Source organism: Vollenhovia emeryi, unplaced genomic scaffold (genome assembly GCF_000949405.1).
Source record: "Vollenhovia emeryi isolate VEMERY1.0 unplaced genomic scaffold, V.emery_V1.0 DF939517.1, whole genome shotgun sequence".
Classification (NCBI taxonomy): Eukaryota; Metazoa; Arthropoda; class Insecta; order Hymenoptera; family Formicidae; genus Vollenhovia; species Vollenhovia emeryi.
Window position 1 is genome coordinate 591 of NW_011966849.1, and position 19867 is coordinate 20457.

The 19867-nt window shown below is 34.1% G+C and overlaps 1 protein-coding gene across 2 annotated transcripts in view; it reads right to left on the minus strand.

Moving 5' to 3' along the window:
* Positions 1-1846: 1846 nt before the first annotated feature.
* Positions 1847-19867, minus strand: part of LOC105557340 (beta-TrCP) — a 35637-nt gene continuing 17616 nt past the window's right edge. Inside the window, exons 1-9 of one of the 2 annotated variants that reach the window (XM_012004555.1) lie at positions 8652-8778; positions 5182-5416; positions 4884-5070; positions 4260-4716; positions 3790-4163; positions 3329-3407; positions 2812-2992; positions 2679-2726; positions 1847-2559 (exon numbers count right to left, since the gene is read on the minus strand). In XM_012004555.1, coding sequence (XP_011859945.1) covers positions 2716-2726; positions 2812-2992; positions 3329-3407; positions 3790-4163; positions 4260-4716; positions 4884-5070; positions 5182-5410 — 1518 coding nt within the window. In that variant the 5' untranslated portion in view covers positions 5411-5416; positions 8652-8778 and the 3' untranslated portion in view covers positions 1847-2559; positions 2679-2715. Of the gene's footprint in view, positions 2560-2678; positions 2727-2811; positions 2993-3328; positions 3408-3789; positions 4164-4259; positions 4717-4883; positions 5071-5181; positions 5417-8651; positions 8779-19867 lie in introns of those variants that run through there. The other variant, XM_012004554.1, reaches the window with a different exon arrangement.

The window sequence follows — 19867 nt, forward strand, 5'->3', positions numbered from 1 at the left end:
TTACAAGAGTAAACAAAGTTCCCGTTTTTTAAATATGTTAATTTAATATTGCCCACTATTTTCACGTATCAATACGTAAATTGCATTTTGTACACAAGGTAGAGTATTTAAAACAGGTCACCTGAATAACTCTTTTCTTAATAATAGAATAATTCTGAATAATGAAAGAAAATATTTCACACACATAGATAAAAGTTGTAGGGTTTAAAAAGGTCTATTTATCAGCCTTATCAGTATGATCTTGGATGGCATCGTCAAGGTGAGATCAAGATCAATTTTCCTTTTTTAAATATCTAGGAATCCTTATTTTTTATTAGATTATCTTTTTCTACCAATTAATTTTAACTTTTGTTTAAAACCTTTTTTATTTGCCTAATATTTTTTTAGATATTTATTATAGAAAAAGTGTCACTTTTTCACTTTTTAACATACAATATCTCAATAATTGTTTATTAAAGGGAAAAGTGATATAGGATTCTTTTACTTGATTTGATATCAAGAATATGCTGTTACACTATAGGATCCTATTTTAACTTGAAGATCTTGAAATTTCTTTGGAGCTCTCTGTATACACAAATGTTTTGATAAATTAGGATACTATACAGTAACAGCATATTTTTGAGACCAAGTCAAATCAAAAAGTTTTGTACCACTTTTTCCACCGACAAACAATTATCGAGTTATTGAAAGTTAATTATTGAAAAAATAACGATGCCACTTAAGGTCAAACTGATAAGGCTGATAAACAGACCTTTTTAAACCCTACAACTTTTATTTGAAAGGTTTTCTTCTATTATAAATGATAAAAGAGTTATTCAAATGATTTGTTTTAAGTGCTTCACCCTGTACAGCTCGTATAAAATTTTGTGATTACTGTTATACATATACATATGTATATACATTGAAATTAAAGTATAAACTTTTTTTAATAATTGATAATATAATATACAACTGAAACATTCAAATCGTCATAACGTTACATCTTGTATTGAAATATTATTATTTTCTGTGACAATTTATTCTGTATAACCCATTATATTTATTGACAGACAGTTTATAAGCAATTATATTATGTCGTATTCTTTTACTGAGCTTTATTAATTAAACACATATTTGAAAAACATTTGGTATTTCACTTGTTTACTAGCATTTTACTTTCACATAGTTACCAACATAGTTACACTTTAATATCAAACATTCGAAGATATCTTTCGTCTAATCATGCACAAAGTCATCTGTGTGATATCATAAAACTTCAGCTGTACCTTACTTTACTAATTTGTACGATATTGTACATGTATATACATTAGTATTCACGTTGTTTATAAAGTATGAACTGTTTTATAACATCACAACCACTTGGGCGTTTTACAATGACTTCGTTTAAATTACATGTTATATACTCAGTTATGTACATACATAAATCCAAATGACGATAAGTCTTGTTGTTTTTCCTGCATTTAAAGTTTTTACATTTAAAGAATATATTTCTTAAAATTTGAGTGAAATACCAAGTCGCAGAAAATTTAACACTTCTATAGAAAAAAAAGAGCATTAATACACATTTCGGGCGGGTTAACAATTTTGACGAATATAAAAATGAGTTAAACGAGATCAATGGTCAAGATATAATAATAGCATTTCTTTTCCTTTTTTTTACAATAGTTAAAATCATTTTAAAATCACACGTTATATTTGTTTCGGTATGAATATAATAATAATGATAATAATATTTACATTCTGATGTAATAATTTTTATATTCTAAATGCAAACAGTATTATACCAAAGATAGACTGTGCAGAGGTTGTCGGCTCTTCACTCTCTTTTTAAATAAGTTTCACAAAATTCGAATGTCCACAAAAAATTGTTGTATTTGTATTATAATCATTTTTTTCGCAATTCTAAACACGGGTGTATAGCACTTTGTACGAGCTATTTAAAGACGGTGAAACACGATAATTCTTCCATGTAACAATTTTCTTTACACATTCACACAAGATAAGTACTCCAATCAAAAAACATTTTACAATTTTTTATCTCATAAATTAATTATATAAAAAAATTATTAATTTCTTTTACTATAATACATTTAATGTCTTATTAAGTGTAATAGCCAGCCTCCCTAAAAATGTTTTGCTACATTACGTATTGTAAGTCTTTCTTTTTTTTTATTTCTTTCACCGTAGGAAAATGGTCTTGACTTCTAGCATGTCAAAAAGCGTAGAAGAATTCCATGTATGGCCAAAGCAGACGACGACAATTATTTACATCCATGGGATGTATTTATGCGGCTTTAAACATACTGTTCGTTCCTAAACGCGTTGCGTCAAGCGCATATATAAATTATAATTTATAGTTTCACTCAAATTAGTCCGTTTTACTTTCCTCTTTTTCGGAGAATTTCTTTTGCTGTCCCAGCAAACAATAAATCAAAATCAAATTCTTCCCTCAGACGTTTTTGTATATAGCTGCTGTTCACACCGGACATTCATCATGAAACATTTTATTATTTGCATACATTGTCGTGAATACACTGGATTCACTCACTAACCACTTGTCTGAAATACAGAACCTTGCAATTAAAAATTCCGTAAAATATGTTTTTTATTTGAATTTTTATTAGTATTTATACTGAATAAGTTTCTTACCAGCACAATAATTTATAAAATATACTTACAATTATATCACAATGAAGCAATCTCCGTATTGATGCGTCACTCAAATGCTACAAATAAGAAAAATATTTTTTGCTTTTGCATTTTATAACCAAAACTCCAATTTTAATATAACAGAATATCTAGCATATTTACGGGAAGGAGATCTAGTATCGGCTTGGTTCGGCGCTCCATCCATCGGCATACGTCCACTACATACACTTCCGCTTGACGGATTATAATTAAGAAAATCCCAAATTAATATCGTATCATCGTGAGATGACGATACTATTTGGAACTCATCAAACTGAAGACGAAACACACGGCCAGTGTGCTCCTACAAAGATTACAAAAGAAGTACAAACAAGATTGGTAAGGAAGAAAAATTCAGTTGGGTATTTGACAAATTGCTGACTACATATAAAATATAGGGCAGACCGAGACAAATCCAATCACTTTTAGTTCAATACCGACGCCACACTGTAGAGTCTACAGTGTAGACAATGTGCACGCACTGACTCTTGTTTTAGGAGCGGAGAAAGAAGGACGAAGTAACTCGCGCGCCAGAATAATAAGTTTCAATCGGAATGTAACAAATGTAGTCCCAATTCTGTGATCCAATTCGCCTCGGTCGACCCTATAAGAAAATACACGTGTATGTAAAATATCTTACCACTAAAGTGCGCAAGCATAAAGTACTGGCAACGGCACGAGGGTCGAGAGCAGCTACAAGATCCCAAACTTTGATTTTTCTGCAAAACACAATAATAAATACGAATTCAATGCCTTTCCGAGCTTGTAAAATTAATGTTTATAAAACGAAATCTTTTAATGCAACTCTAAATTATCAATATGAAATCTGTTATATTTAATTATCAATATGTAGGATATCAATATGTAACGACGTTAGTTACAAATTTTATGTTTTTATATACGTTGGACAATAATACGCTATAAAGATAAATTGTATTTATCTAAGAGGAAGATAATGTATATATTACGCGTACAAAGTTTCTAGTCCGTATGTATACATATAGTACGCGTAAAGTTTCTAGTCGCTGAAGGCGTATGATCTCATGTTGCAAACGCAGAATTAAAATCAGAATTGAGACATTCGGATTTTTACATACGTACCCGTCATAAGCACCACTGACGATGTGCTTACTATCGAAACGAATACATCTCACTAATTCTTCATGCCCTTCCAAAACACGTAAGCAAGCTCCGCACTCAATATCCCATAATCGTATGGTATTATCACTACTGCCACTAACTACTAAGCGATCCCTATATTGCAAACACGCTATGCCGCGTTTATGTCCGTTCAGTGTTCGCACAAATTCGCAATTGGAGGTGTTCCATACTTTGATAGTTCTATCACCACTAGCGGACACAATGTACTTCTCATCAAAGTCAACCACGTTCACTGCCGCTCTGTGCCCAACCAATACTCTTCTCAACGCAATTTCTGTCTGCGATGTCATATCCCAGACTGCTATGGAACGATCCTGCAAACGATAAGTATTATCAATAATAATCCAGCCAAATATAAATTATAAAATAAATTATGACAAATAGAAATTCATTGTTCTCCCTCGACTGACCTTTGAGCAAGTAACCATCATGCCGTTATTAAATCTGAGATGCAGCACTGCCTCACAATGATGAATTAACGTGTTGACCATCTCGCCTGTAGTAGCATCCCAAACTCTCACAGTACTGTCCGAGGAACCGGATATTATAGCCTTATCATCGTATTGTAAACAAAGCACAGAACCCGTGTGGCCCGTCAATACTTTGATACACTGCAGAGTATTTCTGTCCCAGATCTTAATTGTGTTGTCTCGAAGCCCGGAAACTATCTTCTGATCATCATATTGCAGACAATAAACTCCTTTCGAGTTTTCGCTGCGACAGTTGATTCTCTGAAGATTGAATCGGCCCATTCTCCAATTGTTCTCTATACTCTCGATATCTTTAACAATTTTTGGATAAAGTGACCTGTAGAAATTGTGATTGGGATGGGCTTCGCCTGGTTTTGGTTTAAACAAATATTGTATCCTGAAAGCAAATTTCATAGGATAAATAAAAATATATAAAGAGATATTTTACATATATTCTATATTCACGTTTACAATGTAAACTTGTAAAAATATATGCTCTACACCTGTATTTATTACATTTGTGTTTATCACAAGTTTTATATATTGTAGTAAATTTCCACTCACCATCCTCTTCTTTCAGCCAGACCTCTCCAAACCGAATCTGTTCGGACCTTCCGTTCAATTAACTTCTTCCAAAGCATTCCTTCACTGATAACCCTATGCCACTCCTTGCACACTAGCTCTGCCGAAACAAGCGACTTTGCGTCAAGGTACGAAAGAATACTTTCCGCCACATGGTCCAGTCCTTTTTCTGTAAACCATTCGGTTGACGATATTAAAAGGTAACATTAGAAATATTATTCGAGATATGCGTAGATAATTTGTAAAAAAGTGTTAAGCGCGTATGTATCTGATTACTTACTTGGCAGAAGCGAAATAAAATCTCTCTGCAACATCGGTTTGAGATACGCGTTGATGTGTCCGTGCTGATAATGACACATTCGTGCTAACAGCTGTTCGACAAACTGCACTTGCTCTGACTCGCTCCATTTCTCAAACAGTTTCATACAAATTTCTTTTTCCTGTCCGTATTGCGTTGATGCTCCCGTAGACGGTTCTTTTTTACAACTGGGATCGTAAAGTATCGTCATTGGGTACTGTAACACAAAATATCAATGATTACAACTTTACATATCTACAATGTACCAATTTGTAAAAAAAGACAAATATACAAGAATAAGAGATTATAATTTACAAAATAATATACTTGTGATTAATCTCACAAGGCTTTTTTTATTAATGAATTAATATTAACGAAGAATAAAAACTCATATGCAGTAATTTCGTTAATCCAACCCTTCGATTATAAGATACATCCAATAATCCAGCACTGTCGCGAGTTGCTGGCCTCCTACGCATCTACAATGAAATTTTAGGACGTAAACTTTCAGAAAGTAACCACTCATAGTCGAATATGAGACGAATAATCGACAATTGGACATTTTCTTGCAAAAAGACAAACGCCCATTAAATGTAAAACTAGTTTTTTAACAAGAAATATTTTGTACTAAGTATTAATATGCAATACATAATTGCACGAATCTTTTTATTTAATATAATAACTTTAACTATATACTATATATGTATATGGTGATTTCATATACAATTTTATTTACATCTCCAAAATTCCAGCATTCTCCCCCCCCCCCAACCCCCTTTAGATTATGTCTAAATTCTTTTATTAACATCTTTCACACGTGCACATGTAATGACGTTTGTTCTTATTGTATCGACGCTAATGGGAATGCAAATAAATGTGACTAAAAATATCACATCGTGCACAATGTGTATTGTCATATCGATATATCGTTGTTTCCCGATTAATCACGTAGACGTTACACATCGGACTCGACAAGTTGTACGATGCGCACAATGCTCGAATACGGGTGCCATGGAGAAGAAAACCCAACATACTCAAAGAATCGTATTCCGAAATCCATAAATAAAATGCATCGTCAGTATGGTTAATAAAATCGTGATTATTTCTATTGGCGAAATGATACAAATGTAAACAAAACAACTAATAGCGTTTTTCACTGGTTGCACTAGTGCGCACTGAGTGCGCACTAGTCAAGAGCAGCGTGTTTCACTCATGAACCTATAATATATGGACTGCGCATCGCGATGAAAGAATGTATCCCATACAACCGAGAGAGATGCATAATAACTGGACATTTCTCCTCCGCTCATGCGCACAAGAGGGGCTTGAGACTGTTTCTCTCTAACCTTATCTTTAAAAAGTACAATTCACGGTAAAATATAAATCAAGATATAAATATTATGTGTCAGTTCTAAAATACCTTTCACATCTGCTAGATGTGCTATCCTCATCATCATCATCTAGTAGTGACGAAGAAATTTGGAATGAAGAATCACGAAAAATTCCAAAAATCGAAAACTTTATTGTAAAGTCCCACACTTCGCTTGGTTGCAGTTTTATTGTTAGCAACTTATCATTCACTTTAAAATTCACTTCAAATTCTTCCATTATAACAAATTCGTACGTACGTAGAAAGGTTAAGAACGAAAAAACGTGACACTTGATCTGCGTCGAATGTTTAACTGGGAGTGCAAAAAACTCGCACTTTCAGAAACATCGTGCAGTATCGGTGCGCACTTGTGCAATTTCGGTGCGCACTCAGTTCCTTCCAGTGAAAAACGCTATAAAACTTGATCGTGTAGTTAGAAATAAATAATAAAACACGTTATTATTACTTCGTAGGCCACACATGGCATTTTTTCCAAATAAATAATCAAAGTCTTATCCCATACGGCACAGATGGTTGCAGTTACATTGTAGAAACGTTGCAATCTTGCAGATTGCAGTGCAATCTTGCAGAGACATTGCAGGGATGTAAAATTGCAAACTTTCGATAGCAATATTGCAGCAATGTTTCAAAAATAATGAAAACACTATATTTTCTATTTAAAAAATTTTTCTAATTACGAGAATTTTATTATGTTATTTTCGTTGATACCAATAATGCGCGAATTATTAAGTACTTGATCAGTGCGGTGTTGCTCGCAATAGATGGAGATTGCGAGCAACACCGCACTGATCAAGTACTTAATAATTCGCGCATTATTGGTATCAACGAAAATAACATAATAAAATTCTCGTAATTAGAAAAATGTTTTAAATAGAAAATATAGTATTTTTATTATTTTTCAAACATTGCTGCAACATTGCTATCGACATTTTGCAATTTTATATCCCTGCAATGTCTCTGCAAGACTGCAACGTTTCTGCAATGTAACTGCAACCATCTGTGCTGTATGGGGTGTGGGATCGTTCCGTTTGCAATGTGAACAAAAATAATACAATAATGTTACAGATTAGTGGCATAATAATTGTAAAAAATAGTGGCATAATAATTATAAAAAAAATGTAAAAACTGTAAAAAGAAATAATAAGTATATCGTGAAATTTAAAAAGTCTTTTAAATGCTTCGTGTTTCGTAAACTAACGGCTAATAATCAACGGCGAGACTGCAATTTTCGCAATTTTAATGTTAACAATTGAGAACAAACGCAGGAAAGTGCTAATCTTATCGCGATATTAAGAAACTTAAAATGTCGAAAGACATGATGTAAAACAGCGAGATTTTTAATTCTACCGTGTTCGTGCCAAGTTGCTATAAGAACGCTTAAGCATCCTGAGTCAAGTTTGGAAACGTACTATTCTCAATGATAGAAATATGCGCGCACACAACGTGCACACAAACAAAAAGAAAATACAAGAATTTTAAACTATTCACAAATCCGTTTCCCTTCCTCCTTCTGGAAAAAGGAAAAATGAAGACAATCGATTTTTTGCCAAAGCACAAGTATATTTTGTTTCTAATCTCTTTTATCTCTCAAAATAATAACAGATAAATTACAAAATTGGAATATGCCGATAACATGGATGTAGGAATAACTGCAGATAGAGCGTAAGATACTTTCTTGGGCGAGAGGGGTGAAGCCTGAGAAGTGAAGGGAAAATTGATCGGCAGCCATCTTGGTTGGCAATTTAACATGGCGACTCGAAGCATATGGCACATAAGAGTGGCTGTGTTCCGATATTCACTGCCAGTATTGAAAATGTATAGTATACGTGACTTAAACTCTAGATTTGCAGTACTAGTAGTGAATATCGGAACACAGCCAGTATCGACGCACCAACAAGAACACACGAGTTGTACATATCGTTTCTTTTAATTAGAATAGATAAAAGTTTATCACACTTTATAACCGAAATGTGTGACGTTAATAATAATAGGCGTCTAATAGTTAGTTTCCATTTATATTCAAATGATACTAATTGTAAGTGTAAAAATACTGATTCATAACCTCATTTTCAATGTGAGTCTATATATTAGACGATGCTTTCCATTCATCGACACAAGTTGATACAAGTATCATTTCGTCCTTGTTGTTCACTGGATGTTGAAAAAAAACAGATTGACGCTGTGTCGATTTGTGCTGCTGTCTTGAAGAAAAAAATAAGATGAGGTTATGAATACTATCTTGCTGATTTGGTCACTCATAGCCGCCATCTCGGTTGGCAATTTTCGTCCCACGTCTCCGGCTTCACTACCCCCTCTCATATGCTCCATCCAGGTATTCCTACACCCATGGCCGATAATCATATTAAAGATCGGATAAGATTTATATTTTTTATTAGATCAACTCTGGATGATATTAGAAATATCGTTGGAAAACATTACTTAAAAGCAACAAGTCGTTGTGAAAAAAAACGAAAAAATATGTCTTTAATAGAAAAAAATCCGCAGTAAAAACATTTTAAAATTCACATTAAAAAGTTTTAGATAATGTATATCGCTTTGTAAAGTAACCCGATAATAGGGTGTTGAATATGGAGCCTGCAGCACCTAGTAACACTGATTGGTGTTTCTATGTTCGCTCACGTGATCTTCGGACGAGGACGTTTGCCTCTCTTATTATGTCTACGCTCTCGAGTAACAGTGTGTGTGCAAACTCAAGCACGTTTAAAGCAGAGACAATCTCTTTCTGATTTTGTTTTTTTTTTATAATAGATTTACACCGTTCAAGCACACATATACACTTCTATTGTATTTTAACCGATTAAACGTAATTAACCGCAAAAAGCGCCTTCTCTGTGTAAGCTGAATCTATAATCCTACCCAACATAGGGTAAACGAAGGCGAATCGAATCATTTTTAGTTCGATATCGACGCTACACTGTAAACAATGTGCTCTTGTTTTAGGAGCGGAGAAAGAAGGACGAAGTAACTCGCGCGCCAGAATAATAAATTTCGATCGAAATGTAACAAATGATAGTCTCAATTCTATGATTCGATTCGCCTCGTCGATCCTAAAAATCCATTTTAGACGATCTATAATTCGCGTTAAATTTCAAAGAGTGGAACACAATACTTTTGTGTATTGTGATATATTTTTGTTTCTTCAAGTGTTCGTCAAATTACACAGCGTACAAATTATAAATGAATTATTATCTTCAATTCTAACACAAATTATAGTTTAACCACTTTATAAAGTTAACCTTACTCTTCAAATTTTCGTATTACTCATATGACAAATAAAAACAGTAAAAAAGTATTTAAAAAATTGAAACGCCCGCCTAGTGAGGTGGAGGTTCAGTTTCAAACCCTGGCTGGGGTAATATTTCTCGCAATAAATTTAAAATATGAAATATTTAGACACTAGCGCTCTGTCACGGCTCTTAGTCCTTTATTCCTTCAAATTTATGTTTATCACATTTGAGCCATACGAATTTTATTAATTTAGTAAAAAATTTGTATCATAATTCAATGTATTCGGAGATTTTATTTATCGTGTAAAAAGGAAGAAACAATATTTGAAGAATAAGACAATGGACGTATAAAATGTTTTCTACCACAATGTAGGCAAACGTTAAGATACAATAAAATATAAAATAAAATTTTTAATACAATTTTATGTTAAACCCTGACGCGAATTATAATAATCTAAGTCGGGCTTAAGCGTACATTTGCGAAACTAGAATCGCGGATGAATCTTGAGGTAGAGAACGAAGTACCGGGTTCTTGACCTCTCTCGCACCATTCCCTCTCGCTTGTACAACACCGTGTATATACGAGGGCTCTTTCAAATTAATCGTTTACGCACAACCCGGTTTTTGTGACGGGCATCTCGTCTTTCTCGTTAATACCGTAATCATCAGTAATCATATTTTAAGCGACACGCGAATAAACGGATATTATCATCCTAGTGATTTTAATTATCTCAACGAAAATTAATTTAAAAAAGTCTTCTAAAAAGATTACGTAAACCCAACGCGCATGCGATCAATTTATAAATACAATTTATAAATTCAATGAACAAATGGCAATACTGATCAAACACGAGCTAAATATACGCGCTCGTCAATAAATTTGTAGTGATGACTAATCGAGTTTTCGACGGAAATTTTCCGACGCGACATAAGTACACATACAATGCATTTTTTACAAAAAAAAAAGTAGTACACGTTTGCACTTTCACTGTTTACACCGTCTTTATCGTCCATACTTATCGTAAATGTCCGATAATCTGATAATGTTAACTACAATGTCGTAGCACGAGATAACAAGACTATTCTTTCGATATAGCTAGAAATAGAACGTAAGAACTTATTGATCAAGCCTGATCTTTACATATCTTTCATTCGGATCTTTCTTACAACATGTCAGCTACGCGCTTAAAAATTGTATTATTTCAGGTGAGTGAACGAGCGAGAGAGTGAGAGAGCGAGAAAGCGAGAGAGAATTAACAAGATAAATACATAATAAATTATGTCAATCATTATAACAAAATAAGATAAACATAATATATAACTTATACGATCCATGCAAGAGAAAAACTTACAAGCGACTATTAAATTTCCAACTTCAAATCAAAATTTCATCAAAAATTGTTACATTCTCGGAATTTGATTAGATTAGATTAAACGTCATTGAATCAGACAGATTAGATCAATTACTTTGGACGAATGTTACGTAGCGCACACGCACACAATTTTCATGCATTGTTATATTAATATAATTTCAATTACGCATATTTAACACCATTTCACCCTGAGGATGTAACTATACCGCGTCTGTGAAGCTGGGCACGATCTTCTAACAGATCAACTCTTATATACTTAAATTAACACATTTATTGTTTTGTATATATACAACAATTTATAATCTTCTTAGAAATATTTAATAATTTTGATAACAAAGTCATTTTAATCATTATAATCTTCGTTTTGAAAATATGTTACTTTCTACTCGATATTGTTTCCTTTCCATTAAAGAAAATGATTTTTAAATAATAAGCATATATTTCTCTTGATTGAATTATATAAAATTACTTCATTCAAGTAAGTTTTTCTTCCTTTAACGCAGTATAATCTCATTTCAAGATTTTCACGTTAAAACTAAACATATTTTCAAAAGGAGAATATTCTTTTTTTTCTGTGTATAAAAAGTGCTATTAGAATTCTTAGTACTTTTTTTTAATATTCGTAGGAAGTGCCAGCTTTACAGACGTAATTGTATCTTTGAAAACTTAAACGACTCCAAGAGACGAAGAAATAAAAGAAGAATTCAATCAAAAGTAAATTTGTATATTATACTTCGACAAACTTTCAATAAATCACGTGTTCGTCTTTGATAGCTATCCTCCCTGGGATACAAAATCACTTCTTAAATTGATTTATTTCTTTTTCTATCGGATTTAAATATTTATACTTCGTTTCTAAGGATCTTTTCAAGGACAAGTTGAACAAAACATTATTGGCGTGTATCGGTTCCACGTGCAACGAATCTTAACGACAAAATAGCGATATGTAGTAGGATTTCGTCGTAAAGTTGAAAGGAAACGGAAGGACTGACAGACAAACCGAATCGACGATATTTGTGTAATCGAAAGATTACATTTACACGTCCACGAAGAAAGTACACCCACAAATACGACGGAGAATGCCATGGCGCCGATACAAGACCACTTTTTACGCGCGATCATTAACAGATACAGTAAACAAAAAAAAGAAGTCTGTTATATGAATGCTACGTCGACGTTAGCATTTTCACACAACGTTCCGTTTTCACACTCTTTCTCAACTTCGCTTGACGCAGCGTTTTACACAAGATGCTCTAGAATCGCGACGGAATCGCGGACACGTAAGCATTAGTCCCTCGTGAAATTTCCGGTCGATTTTTGTCAGCGAAAGTGCTTTGCATTAATGCCTTTCAAGTTACTGACTTTGACAATACGCGATTGACTTCGCGATATTTAAGCTTCCAGAGACGGAATTAAATGACGAGATGCGTTAGATTCTTAAGAAAACTTTTAGATCCATCCGTGACGAATGTCAAAGGAGACAAAACTGTCGTAACTTTTGTAGCAATTTAAAATTTTTACAAATCGACGTGTTCACTACCCGGCTTTGGTCTTGATTCTTGAATGTCATGTTCATGTGTAAAATGTTCCTTCCTGCGCAACATACATATTTCGTATATTGCACGTGTTTCTACCAACAATTTTATACCCTAAGACCATCAGCGATTCGTAGTCGACGTACAATAATGTGAAAATGTATTATATGTATATTTCGCGTCTGATCTACTTACCGCATCTCCCCTACTCCAGGAAGTGAAAACCGTCATAAAAGAGCCACACTACGTTAAATACTTGCTAATGAAAGCTAAACTCTTGCAGAAATGGTGATCGAGTGGCAATTCTTTTCACGTGAATTCAGTTTTGCTAAAATCGAGATGTCTACTTGTTCCTCGAAAAAAATTCCCCTTTATATATCATAAAAAATTTTGATTTCTCATTTCGAAAAACGCAAGAAAATAAAATTTAAAGGTGGAATAATGCTTGGAGCATTAGTTATCGCTCCCCAATTTGTAAGTTTTTGTTACTTGGTTACTAACTTGGTCGTTCAACTAATTTTTGATAGCTCATGATATATTGGCAACACTTGCTGATAAAAGCTCTCCGCATCACGGAAATAACGATCGAGTAGCAATTTCTTTTACACGAACTAGATTTCGGCAAGAAGCTATTAACGGAATCCAAATTTTTTTAAATAAAAATCATCGGATTCTACTCCTTGCTATGTTCAGATCGACGATAGTGTCATTTTCTTCTACAAATATCACGGTTAAAATATCATGTTAAATATAGGACGGGTACACTATATGTATAACCGACTGATTTGAATGAATCGTTATTTTGGATGTATATATTGCGACAGTTATAAAGTAAATAAAGAGCATACCTGGCAAATTAATGGAGCATTACACGATACAACAACGCGTATGCATTGTGGAAAATGTTTTATCAAAAGGTGGAGGTTTCGGGGACCTCGGCTACATTTTCACAAATTCTTTCAATATTTTCCAGGGTGAGAACAGTTCCGACACGACTAGATCTTACAATTAGCCCATCTAAACACATTTTCACTGAACACATTTCACTCCAAGAGCAATAAATTCATGGTAGAACCAACAAAGGGGGACATAAGGTGGTGCCATTGACTTAACCTTGGATAGTCATTTGAAGGTCAGGTAAAGGTTACCTTCAATTTTTTTTAATGAAACCCCCTATTGTTTATTATACTCTCTTATTCTACACCCCAAAAAAAATATTCTATTCATAAGCGGGAAATCCTCTAAGCATTTCCTCTAAGCAAAGAAATCTTATATGAAGCATTTCTCACTTACTTTAACACATATCATCTATAAAAGAGTAGACTCATAAGTTAGAATTAAGATTAATTTCCTGTATAGAAAATTCCATTACAGTAATACGACTAGCCTCTTGAAATAAGAGGATACGCAAGATATTCGCGGACACGCGAGTCGCAGCACGTGCGCCAGCTTCTGAGTAGTTCACCGACCGCCGCTAGGCCGCGCATGGTGGCGGCCAAAAACTCGGAAGCAAAATTCAGTCTCGTAGGGTATAAAAGGAGGCCCGCGAGAGTGAATTTTACTTCCGAGTTTTTGGCCTTCACCGGCTTCACCATACGCGGCCTAGCAGCGGTTGGTGAATACCTACTCAGAAGCTGGCGCCCGCGCGCGTGTCGCGTAGTGCCGGATTGCCAATTTGTGCCGGATCGCGCGTTGCAACCGCCACAAAAAGATTCCTCTAGCATTAAGAGGATATTCGTTTTAAAAGAAATATATAAATACTAAAAATAAGAATATTTGCATATTACAAGAAGAAAAGATTCCTCTAGCATTAAGAGGATTACGAGTTAAAATTTCATGCCTCAGTGTAATAGGATATTCCTCTAGATTTTAAAGTATCTTCTTGAGACCGTATTTCATAGAAAAATCCTCTAAAATCAAGAGGGAACCACTCAAAAATAGAATACTTTTCTTTGTGTGTACTAATTAATATGAACAACTTTTGTCTGAAACATTTTTTTATTTGCCTACTTTTTGCGATATTCAAGAGAAAATTTATAACTTTTTCAATATTTAGTTTATGATATCTCGATAACCATTTGTCAGAGGGAAAAGTATTATAGTATTATATAAGAAATTTTTTACTTGATTTGGTCTCAGGAATAATGCTGTTGCAATAATTGGAGCACTGTATATATGTATGTATGCATATATAATACACTGAAAAAAAAGTATTCTATTTTTGAGTGGTTCCCTCTTGATGTTAGAGGATTTTCCTATTAAATACGGTCTCAAGAAGATACTTTAAAATCTAGAGGAATATCCTATTACACTGAGGCATGAAATTTTAACTCGTAATCCTCTTAATGCTAGAGGAATCTTTTCTTCTTGTAATATGCAAATATTCTTATTTTTAGTATTTATATATTTCTTTTAAAACGAATATCCTCTTAATGCTAGAGGAATCTTTTTGTGGCGGTTGCAACGCGCGATCCGGCACAAATTGGCAATCCGGCACTACGCGACACGCGCGCGGGCGCCAGCTTCTGAGTAGGTATTCACCAACCGCTGCTAGGCCGCGTATGGTGAAGCCGGTGAAGGCCAAAAACTCGGAAGTAAAATTCACTCTCGCGGGCCTCCTTTTATACCCTACGAGACTGAATTTTGCTTCCGAGTTTTTGGCCGCCACCATGCGCGGCCTAGCGGCGGTCGGTGAACTACTCAGAAGCTGGCGCACGTGCTGCGACTCGCGTATCCGCGAATATCTTGCGTATCTCCTCTTATTTCAAGAGGCTAGTCGTATTAATGTAATGGAATTGTCTATACAGGAAATTAATCTTAATTCTAACTTATGAGTCTACTCTTTTATAGATGATATGTGTTAAAGTAAGTGAGAAATGCTTCATATAAGATTTTTTTGCTTAGAGGAAATGCTTAAAGGATTTTCCGCTTATGAATAGAACATTTTTTTTGGGTGTACTTATTTAAAAACCTGATAATATTAAAAATGTACTCTTTAAATATATGTATATAGAGAAAAGTATTACGATAGACTTCTAATATGAGATAGCAGGCTTTCAACATCCAAGTTTCATCACAAATCTTTTTTCGCAAGGTTTACACGATCCAACAATGAATTTTCCACTAAAGACATTTCACTCCAAGAGCAATAAATTCATGGTAGAACCAACAAACGATGTCTATTAATTTAGCAGAAACCCTTGCTAGCTCATATTAGAAGCTTGTCTCATAATAGAAGACTCTCTTCTATACACTTTCTTTTGAAAAAATATTTTCAGTTTTTAAGAAGATTATCGTCACAAGTACCAAATTCATCTAATATCAAATATATATTTCGTATATATCATATATCACATACATCATGCAATAATGTATTATACTTTTTTTTCCTTTTAACACATCGAATACATTTGGATCCTCCGTTCTCGGTTTTTCAACTGTTTAATTTCAATAACGTGCTTAACTATTTATATTCGCAAAAATGCTTGCGGTACATTTTAACTGCTTACAGAGGTATTCCGACGAAATTCATTTATCTTTTAAACGTATTTGACCTTTAACGCTTCCCTTTTTACGCTTACATAGGAAAGTAATTTCGAAAAACGAAATGTACGATTTCACGGAATGAATCCGTGATATTCGCTCATGTATTCTGGCACGAAGAGGTCGATAACTTTTGAAAGGTCTAAGAAGTCTAAGAGCGGGGCTGCTTCATGACGCTAGAAAGCGTAAAAGGAACATTCAAAATAACAATGATCTGACGCATCGCACAAGTATTTGGACTTAAAAAAACACCTGCTCTGACATAGGTACCGGAAATTCCAAAATTTCTTACAGAATTCTTTTAAGTAAAAAACAGTTCTGACACGACTAGATCTTAGCCCATCGGTTCAAATTTTGTCACTAATCGATCGCTATATTGGCTCGGCACGTTATTTCGATCAAAATCTTGATGTGACTTGTGTAAAAGCACGTAAGTAATTGACAAATTATTTTGACAAGACGTTTTCACAATACATACGCACTGTTGTATCATGTAATTAATTTGCTCTGTAATTAATTTACCACGTGCGTTCTTTACAACTGCCAAAGCGTAACTGACAGAAATGCATATAGCTCTCACAATAAGCTCTCACGCAGAAAGGATAATCGAGTAGCACGATCCTCTTTACATGAATTAGATTTCGAACAGAAAGGAATCCGACATTCTGAGATTTAAAAACGTCGAATCCTGCAACGATCTCACTGTTATTGTAATTACTATTTTCTCCTAAAAAAAAGATATATGAATTAAAATGCAAAGAACGTGTGTTACAATAGAGCCAAAATTGGCCTGTAAAGGAAATGTATGAAATTGGTCTATCTTTATATTTTTAGGTCAGTTGAACTTAAATGTAAAGCTTGAAATTGTCTACAATATGGGAAACTTACAATTAATGAAAATGCAATTTTTCTACAGAACTCTTATTTTGCAGCAAATATTTTTTAATGGCAATTATAAACGAAAGAAGTATTTTATTTATATTTTTTAGAGAGGGGAAAGAAGGGAGTGCTGCAAATGACTGCTCATTTTTGCTAAAATTATATATTTTGTTTTTATTTTATTCTGGCTGAGGTAATATTTTTCGTAATAAGATTTCTATTCAGTATAGAGAGAGGGGAGATATTGTATTAAATGCGAAGTATAGCATCTTCAAAAATAATTAAAAAACGTTTATCGATTTAAAACATGTAAATTTGCCGACGACAATAATTCCACCTAACAAAACTGTGTTATATGTCCGAAAGTAACGCGCATGAAATTGGTTTATCTTTATATTTTTGAATCTGCTGAACTCACATATGAAGTTTAAAATTGTTCGAAGTCTAGGAGAGAAACGTTATGAAAATGTAATTTTTCTACGAAAACCGAGGGGAAAATCGCTCAGGACATTGTAATGTACAGATTTGCGGCATTACTGGGCATTAGTTTGGGCATTAGGCCGTGCTGATGCATTATAAAAATAAACTAAGATCAAAGATAAATAAGATAATATAAAGTAAAGTAATGTCCACTGGACATTAGTGGGCATTGGTGTACAAGATTTTGGTCAGCGATTTCCCCCTCGGGGAAAACCTTGTTTTCCAGCAAATATTTTTTAATGAACAAATGGCAATGAACAAACAAGGCGCGCAGAACAGGTAGAAAACGGTGTATGAATTGATATATTAGATTTGTAAAAAAATTATTAGACCATCTACATCTTGCTCGGACCTAAATATTAGCGTTTTCGGTTCTTATTTGATTTATGATTATACATTTTATATCGCAATGTTCGGAATTATATGTATATTTTGGACTGATCCCAGTATTTTTCATATAGGCACACTTTTGAGGCACGCGCGCGACGTCACGTGCATAATCGGTGACTCGGCCGTCGAACCTCGAGTAGTAATGGGATAGTAATTTATGACAGCAAAAGTAGCAGATTTTCGATTGATAGAAACTGTGAGAATACGACAGGTGATCAATAAAAATAGACTTTTTCGTTCATCGCCATTTGCTTATTAAAAAATATTTGCTGTAAAATAAAGTTTTCTCGTGGAAAAATTACATTTTCATAAAGTTCCCTAGACTGTGAACAATTTTAAGCTTTACATTCAAGTTCAGAGCAGGCCCACAAATAGAAAGATAAACCAATTTCATACATTTCCCTTACAGGCTAATTTTGGCTCTATTGTAGCACCATTCTTTACTATTCCTATCACTAGACATTTTGATGTCGAAATATTTTTCCTTTCGTTAGTCGTCGAACTCCGACCAACGTTCGGAAGTTCAGTTCTGAACAAACGCTTCATGCGGATGAAAACCGTATTATCGTCAATCTTTTGTGGGGACCCCCTTTCGAAAAACGGATTCCGCGACAGTTGTCCCCTCCGTTATTGTAACGCGATACAGAAAAAACGAGTCTAGCGACCGATGCACGGCACGGCGGTGCGATCACCTGAAAACACTCGGAGTGCTCCCGGCATAACGGTATCGCGAACTCGTGTCGAATCTACGCTCTCCCGATTCTTTTGTCTTCCTGGGATGTCGTCCCCGCGTATCTCTTGACACAGCCAAAGTACAAGTATACCGGGTGTCCGACAAGAAACGATCGACGCAAACTGACTGTCTTTGCTTTTGCTCGACAGAAATAATCTATTCCCTGAAACTCTGTTCTCTTTCGTAATTTTTAAAGAATCAATAGATTTGTTTTCGGTTCCTGCACTGGTGAACTAGTGCAGTAAGCTAGAATGAGAAAATATATACTTGTCTTACTCTAATTTATTGCACTAGTTCACCAGTGCAGAAACAGAAAACAAACCTAAGATTTCGGTAAATGTGGTACTCTTTTTCTATTTCCCGCCTGGAAATTCTTCGAGAGATTAAAACAATATATAGGTGCGCGCGTACCAATTTTTTGTCTTATAATTGTATTTCTATTTTAAAACATGTATGTTTATGAGCAAAATTTGGCCAATTAGTTAACTTACTCCGGAAAACAATGACACAATATAAGGAAACCGCTGATTTTTTGCTATTTTGGGGTTTGAAACCGCCATATTGAAGTGACTATGTTTTTTCAAACTCTTAGTGGTTTCTTTAAAACAGATGCATTAGTACACATTTTAAGAGTGTAAAATTAATTTAGAATTTTGTTTATAATTTTATTTATATTATTTATAAATTTGTAAACTATAAATTTATAAATTTATTTTATTTATAATTTTGTGTACAGAACATATTAATAAATCAGTGTATGAATTTTTTGAAAATATTGCACATAGTAAAACAGCCATTTTGAGGCCGCTTCATATTGAATTCTTCTAAAGTACCATATGATATTATAAAATAGATATATTGAAGTGATTTTTCCGGCCAAGAGAAATTTTTTAACCACTCCTAAATTTTGGTCGTGAAGCTGTTCCAGTTGCAGTTGACACGAAACGTGCCATATACAGGGTGTCGGATTCGATATAGATGACTCCAAAGATTATAGTAGATTGGGTTAAACTGAGAAGAAAAGTTGGTAAATATGCAGAAAAGGTCACACCTCACCGATTTCCTCGCCACTTAGATATGTTGTAGGGGAGAGTTTT